The 7,872-nt window shown below is 42.3% G+C and overlaps 1 protein-coding gene across 4 annotated transcripts in view; it reads right to left on the bottom strand.

Annotated features, from left to right (window-relative positions):
- Positions 1–689: 689 nt before the first annotated feature.
- Positions 690–7,872, bottom strand: part of LOC111951177 (calcium/calmodulin-dependent protein kinase type II subunit alpha) — a 73,125-nt gene continuing 65,942 nt past the window's right edge. For 2 of the 4 annotated variants that reach the window (XM_023969236.2, XM_023969234.2), the window contains 2 exons: positions 2,998–3,239; positions 690–2,764 (listed from right to left, as the gene is read on the bottom strand). In XM_023969236.2, the coding sequence (XP_023825004.1) occupies positions 3,007–3,239 (233 nt within the window). In that variant the 3' untranslated portion in view covers positions 690–2,764; positions 2,998–3,006. The remainder of the gene's footprint in view (positions 2,765–2,997; positions 3,240–7,872) is intronic. The other 2 variants (XM_023969235.2, XM_023969233.2) reach the window with 1 other exon arrangement.

The following is a 7,872-nucleotide window of genomic DNA, read 5'->3' as shown; positions in this document are numbered from 1 at the left end:
TGGAAACGATACAGAAAGTGTTTCAGCTGCCCACTAGGCCTTAAGACATTAATGCAAGCCCATACCAACAAAAAGATTGGGATACCACATACAGATGATTAGACCGACGTTTTGGATTACAGATGGCATATCATGCTTTGATTAATATTGTGCTTTGTTGAAAAACACCATTAAATACCGTTAACACAATCTGTACTAGTAGCGTGTTAGATGTGCAGTGCTATACACAACAAGGACTCCATAGTCACTAATATACACATGTAACAACAAGATGTTCTACTTCAAGGCACTTCATTTAAAAAAACTAAAAAAACATGAACTTTCATCTAACTCTCAATACAGGAAGGAAACCAGACACTGTAGGCCTAAACATGAAAACAGAGKGGGAGGAGCGCCAAAGTGTAAYTGGAGTGATGGGTCTCATTTTCCGTCTCTCAGAAGTGRTTTCATAAAACTGGGCCTKCTCAAAGCGTGGAGCAGTTTGAAAMGAAATGGCSTCCTGCATTGAGAAAATAGGTAAAAGTTTCAAAGAAAGGTCAACGAAAGTAACATTATTCCACAGCAACAGGAATGTGTCTTGATAATCAAATCAATTCCCTTATTAAAATAATACTAACGATCGAAGGCCTAAATATCGCGTTACAAAAAAACTCTGATCCCTTAAAACACTGTAAAAGATGTGCAATACCTTTACATGATAATATCATTTTATTTACAGCCCCACGTTCACAATATATTATATAACGATGGCAAATTACTACTTTGACCCTTTAGAAAATGTATTTTTCTAAACACACACACACGTCAACTTCGGTACGTTACAAACTTGCATGCCTCAGAAAGAACGCGTAACTCACCCAGAATAATAAAAAGCGTACTAATATGCCGTGCTTTGTACAGTACCATAAGGTCCTCAATGTGCTCCTGTCAACGGTGCGAGGATAGGAACAGCAGCAGCATCAGAGCAACAGCGTGATTGAAGTTCTAATGCTGTGTTAAAGYGGCAGTAGGCCTGGCCATTATCACAATAAGACTACACTACTGTATAAAACAAGTATACATTCTGTAGAATCAGTTCTAGAAAAAGACACAGAGAATTTGGCTGTTGGAGTTCTTGGTGTATCCTTCCCTATCAAATATTTTGAGGAAAACATTTGCCATATTCAGCAGATTTGTTCACAAATTGCTTTACAGTACAAAGTGGGATATTMATCTATAGTGAACTGCCAATAGTATACAACTTTGAAGAGAAAAAAGCTTGATCCCATTCTGGCAGTATTTTCACAGCACAATCAAACATTCGGTGAGGAATTCATTGTTAGCACATAGGGAAACATATACCGTAGCTTATAGAGGTGATATAATTGTCTAATTTGTCCAGTATTTACATTCTTCTGACAGTAAAAACACTTGTAAAATCTCAGAGTACATCTGAAATGTCCCATTTAACACATTTTGGAGGACTACAAGCCCAAGCGGAGAGAACCAATGCTCATTTTACACTTGCATGCAATATACTGTGATGCTAACACTGGAGGGGAAAGAAACAGAAGGAATGGAACACATCAATAAAAGTCAATTAAAATCATTGCCATTTTAAAATCCACACCAAATCTTTATCAGAACACACTATTCAGTATTTWAAAAAACTTATTGCAGAAAATCCTGGGGTAATGTTAGTGGTCTTTTGCAAATTGCTTCTTACTTTGGACTGTAGTAGGCAGAATACTGTACTTTACACTATCCGTTGCAAGTAAGTTAAACTGCTCTAACAAGCAAGAGGGTTTGTATTGATAGCACTAATAGGTAGGGAAGATCTGTACACCCACAGTCCTCATTGGAAGAACCTAAASAAGTGCTTTAATATTACTTCCACGTACAGTACCCTACCCATGTTAAATATAGCTGTTTCTGTAGATGTAAAGATGTATTTGTGTATAGTATTGAAGCCCAGAAATGGCAGTTTGTTGCCCTAGTCATATAATCACATGAGGTGAGTGGCTATTCAGACCAGCGGTCCACCATTTAATCATTTAAACCTGTGAGGGGAAAGTACGGTTTCCTCTGTTGTCTACGCTAAATGTGCTCGAGGCACTATGACCATGTGGTGGTGGATTATCAACTGTGGAATACACCATAAGACATTCATAATCAAAAGGAACATTTCACTGTCCGTGAATGCTTGCCCACTTCTCATAATCCAATCCATGTCAAATTAAACAAACATGTACAGTAGATATTTTGGTTCAATGATAAATGGTACATCTTTAATGTTTCTATCATAGCTTTCAAGTCCGGGTTCAGAGGATTGCATGGCGGTGTGTAACGGTATGGTGTAAGTGCAACTGCATTGAAAAGGCCAAGTCACGTGTAAAAAAAATCTAGGCGGTGATTACGGCAAGTGCTTTAGAGATTCAACCCCACTCATGCATCCATTTGTACTAATTGTGCCTCTGCCAATGAAACATGACAAGAAAAAAATAAAGTCAGAGCAGAGACAGAATGACAAGGGCCGAGATGTTCCTGAAACGCACAGCATATATACATACATGAGAGCCYGACATGGTGTGACATTTATGCGATTTGCTTGTGACGGCGTTGAGAGGAGTAATCTGATTTCAAGTAAAGAGATGAGACGCAGTGGGCTCGTGTTTCCTCAGGCCGGCCGGTGGGCATCCCTCTGTGTCCCCACGCAGCCAGCTGGTCACCCACCGGTGTCACTCAGAGAGACGTCTCACTCAAACCCTCCCGCTCTCGAGCTCAGCTGGGCGCAGGGGAGGAGACAGAGAAACGAAAGGTTGACTTACCTCATTCAAAAACAAATAGGAGGGAATTAAAGAGATGAAAAAGTAGTCTATGCCTGTCCAGCTAATGTATCTCTGGCATTGAGTAATAATAGGCCTGCATGCAATTGCAACATCTCCCGCCAGATGGCAGGCCCTGATCTGCGATAAATGTCTCCAGTATAGACAGTTGAAGAGCGGTGAGGAGACTCACCAGACTGACTTACTTGGTGATGGCGGAGGGTGATCCAGAGCGGTGGAAGTGGACTATCTGCCACTTGCCGTCGCGGCGGTGCCAGATGCGTGTCTCCTCAGACTGGGCGGTGCGRGGCATGCCGTTGGTGTCGATGTACTGGGTGATGCGGATGTAGGCGATGCAGGCAGCTTCCTCCCCGATCAGGTGGATGTGGGGGTTCAGGATGGTGGTGTGGACAGGCTTACTGTTCTTAGACCACACTGGGGTGAGGAGTAGCAAACAAACAAGACAATAGTCAGTCAATGAATAAGTCATTCTACAGGAATTGTCACAGTGGTTTATGACTAGGTACGCCATGCTCTCTCTCACTGATGATGCCACTTTTCCCTTACCAATGCTTTATGGAATTCATATTTGAGTGGGTTCATTCATGTTATCATATCAGCATGTCTCTCTCAGCCTGCCACACTCTCATTATGTTTCTCTCCCTTTCTCTCCATTTCTCTCTTCCTCTTTCCCGCTCTGTCATTTTCCCAAATAGCCCAATCAAGCCCATTAGAGCCGTTTCCACTGCCTGGGAGAACAGTGGCTGATATGAGAGGATTAGAGCAGAGCAGGGTTGGTCCATTACTCACCACAAATGAGAAATCAGGGAGCAAATGAGCCAAAAGCGTGCTGTCTGCAGCCACGGCTGGATACAGCCACTGCATCAGCTAATGAGCACTATATTCACTTACAGAAACTGTCCCCAAGGTTCTGTTCTCTACAACTTCCTGTAATCCTGTAATTGTCGCCTTGGTAGTTTACTCCTGCATTGTTTTTATAAAAAAAAAAAAAATGTTGGTCCTGCTTTAAGTTACGTGCAGCTTATATAGTCTTCATAAACACTACATCAATGTGTCAGAAATCACACATTTATGTCATGCTCTATAAAGGATTTATAAATGTGGCATAACTGTGTGACATAACCACCAATGTCAAATGTGACATAAACCTGTGTTTTTTAAAGGGGGGGGGGGKGGGGGMATAAGCACCGCTTAATAAAGGCTTTATAAATGATATTAAATAGGCTTCAAAGTTTCATGCATTAGGTAGAGCATTGAAATGCCAGGATAGTGGGTTCTATTACTAGGACCGTCCATACGTAAAAATGTATGCATGACTGTAAGTCGCTTTGGATAAAAGCATCTGGTAAATTGTATATATTATTTTATATTACTCTAAAATATTTCTAGAAAGGCCCAACCTCTTTCCCTCTTTAGTGCATAGCCAGTATTGGACATGACCTCAACTTTCCCCAAAATGCAGTGCTGCAGGATGACATACGCTCTAAAGTGCAGTCATGCACAGAAAAAAACATTGGTAGGAAATCCATTTGTATTTAAAAAAAATAAAAAATAGAATTCCATTTTTTTCCACAAATTTCATTTTCTCTGTTTTGTTTTTACAGGTTTCGGATTTCCCCCATTTTTTTCTGGTTTTCACCAGTTTTTTCACACTTTTCAATAGAAAAACAACTAAATTGGATTTTTCTGTGTTCACAACAATGCTTAAAACATCTTAAGCTGACAGTCCCCAAAATCGCGCACTGGATTTACAAAACAATAGGTACAGTGCATTCGAAAAGTATTCAGACCCCTTGACTTTTTCCACATTTTGTTACGTTACAGCCTTATTCTAAAATGGATTAAATAAATGTTTTTCCTCATCAATCTACACACAATATCCCATAATGACGAAGCAAAACAGTTTTTAGAAATCTTTGCAAATGTATTAAAAATAAAAAACTGAAATATCACATTTACATAGTTATTAAGACCCTTTCCTATGAGACTCTAAATGGAGCTCAGGTGCATCCTGTTTCCATTGATCATCCTTGAGATGTTTCTACAACTTGACTGGAGTCCACCTGGGGTAAATTCAATTGATTGGACATGATTTGGAAAGGCACACACCTGTCTATATAAAGGTCACACAGTTGACAATGCATGTCAGAGCAAAAACCAAGCCATGAGGTCGAAGTAATTGTCCGAGACAGGATTGTGTCGAGGCATAGATCTGGGGAAGGGTACCAAAAAATGTCTGCAGCATTGAATGTCCATAAGAACACAGTATCCTCCATCATGGAAGACGTTTGGAACCACCAACACGCTTCCCAGAGCTGGCCGCCCAGCCAAACTGAGCAATTGGGGGAGAAGGGCCTTGGTCAGGAAGGTGACCAAGAACCCGATGGTCACTCTGACAGAGCTCCAGAGTTCCTCTGTGGAGATGGGAGAACCTTCCAGAAGGACAACCATCTCTGCAGCACTACGCCAATCAGGCCTTTATGATAGAGTGGCCAGACGGAAGCCACTCTTCAGTAAAAGGCACATGGCAGCCCGCTTGGAGTTTGCCGAGAGGCACCTAAAGACTCTCAGACCATGAGAAACAAGTTGCTCTGGTCTGATGAGACCAGGATTGAACTATTTTGCCTGAATGCCAAGCGTCACTTCTGAAGGAAACCTGGCACCATCCCTACGGTGAAGCATGATGGTGGCAACATCATGCTGTGGGGATGTTTTTCAGCGGCAGSGGATGGGAGACTAGTCAGGATTGAGGGAGAGATGAATGGCGCAAAGTACAGAGAGATCCTTGATGAAAACCTGCTCAAGACCTCAGACTGGGGAGAAGGTTCACCTTCCAACAGGACAACGACCCTAAGCACACAGCCAAGACAACGCAGTATTGACTTTAAGACAAGTCTCTGAATGATCTTGAGTGGTCCAGCCAGAGCCCGGACTTGAACCCGATTTAACATATCTGGAGAGACCTGAAAATAGCTGTGCAGTGACGGTCCCCATCCAACCTGACAGACCTGATACAACCTGATAAGGGTGTTGTGTGCAGATTGATAAAAAATATATATATTTTAATACATTTTAGAATAAAAAGTCAAGGGGTCTGAATACTTTCCGAATATGTTTATATTCAAATACTCTATATGTTTACATTACTTATTTTATTGGTTTCCCACCGTTTCAGAAGTCAGAAGACAGCCATCCAGACATTCCTAGGACGATGTCAACATCCCCAGTCGAATAAACGTGTATTTGCCTCTATCTGGTGGTCAGCTGCATCATTACATCCATTTATATAACTTCCCTGCAACGTTATGTCAAAGGAGCGGTCCTTAGAAAAACATGAATCCAGCTCGTCTGCATCAGGGCACAGACATGGCAAAGCAATAGCTGAATTTGTCTCAAGCAGGCGGATCTAAACACAAAACTTTCATAGCTCTATGATAAAGAATGCGACCTACACCCTTCCTTAAACCTAAAATAAGTAAATAAGTAATTTTGTGGGGAAGTCAAACATTTGTTTTTTATGTCGGAGACAGACACGTTGCATATGCTCACAATGACAAAAATCGAGCCCTTTACATAGTCCTTCTCCCCTTGTCTGTTTAATGTTGATTTAGACGTTCACAAATTTAACAGATTTTAACTATCACGAACGTCAGCCTTTATTAGCTCAACGTAATTGAAAGCAGGACCTAGTTGGTTGATAGCTATTCAAGTATYGTCACGTCTACTCCCGCTCCCCCTCTCWGCCGCTCGACGTTTCCGGTCWACTAACCACCGATCCTGGCAACCCATTATTACACACACCTGGCAAYCTTCATGACGCACACCTGTGCCTCATCGTTAKGCACACCTGGACTTCATCACTTCCCCGATTACTCACCCTTTATCTAGCCCTCCATTCTTATCACCCATCAGGCAGTATTGTTTCTGTGTTCATATGCCACTCTTGTTCGTGTATCCACTCTGTTCGTTCTTATTAAACTCACCAGCTGCACCTGCTTCCTGACTCCCTGTGTCTTCTTTACAAGTGGAATACAGAAATCATAAAAAAAAAAAAAATATCAACCATTTTGAATTGGTTTGGATATTTGACTACTTCTCCAATCAACTAGCTAGCTGTTTTGATTTGAAATACCAGCCTAGATCTTCCTATATCATCTCATTGCCCGTAGCCAAAGACCGTTGTGTTTTTCATGCGTGCAGTTKTCTGTACATTGCTTCGGAATGGTTGCTTCAACTGCTGCATGGAGTTTTTTCTTTCAAACAGAGGACTTCTAGCTACCTTTTTTGCTGCTTTTGATGTCCTTCTCACCTGTGGTAACCATGGAAACTAAAGATGCAACTAGACACCGGTACACACAGGAGAGCCTGCTTCTTCTAAGACATCAATTCTAGTCTCCACCAGGGCTGGATTGTCACGCCCTGATCTGTCTCACCTGTTYTTGTGATTGTCTCCACCTCTTCCAGGTGTCGCTTATTTTCCTCAGTGTATTTATCCCTTTGTTTCCTGTCTCTCTGTGCCAGTTCGTTTTCAAGTCAACCAGTGTGTTTTTCCCGTGCTCCTGTTTTCTATTCTCTTTTTCTAGTCTTCCCGGTTTTGACCCTTGCCTGTTTTTTCTCGATTCCGTACCCGCCTGCCTGACCCTTCTGCCTGCCCTGACATTGAGCCTGTCTGCCACTCTTTACCTCTTGGACTCAGAATCTGGTTTTGACCTTTTGCCTGTCCACRACCATTCTCTTGCCTACTCCTTTTGGATTATAAATAAACTACAATGACTCTAACCATCTGCCTCCTGTGTCTGCATCTGGGTCTTTCCTTGTGCCCTTATATGGATGGGATGATGGATATAGTCAAGCCACACCCGCAAGCCCATGTTTGGATAGGAAAGCCCAGGAAGTGAGAGAGAAGAGGGGGAGTGAGGCGACTAATGCCGGAAGGTGCCAGGCGGAGGTGGTGGTCGCTCCACCATCCGAGGCGGAGGCCCAACGCTGKGTGAAGATGGACAGTGTTGAACCCGTTGTGAGAGAGTGGACAAAGGACCAATCAATT

Source organism: Salvelinus sp. IW2-2015, linkage group LG23, assembly GCF_002910315.2.
Source record: "Salvelinus sp. IW2-2015 linkage group LG23, ASM291031v2, whole genome shotgun sequence".
NCBI classification, from domain to species: Eukaryota; Metazoa; Chordata; class Actinopteri; order Salmoniformes; family Salmonidae; genus Salvelinus; species Salvelinus sp. IW2-2015.
The sequence above is the reverse complement of the archived record's forward strand: the minus strand, read 5'-3'. Positions and strand labels throughout refer to the sequence as shown.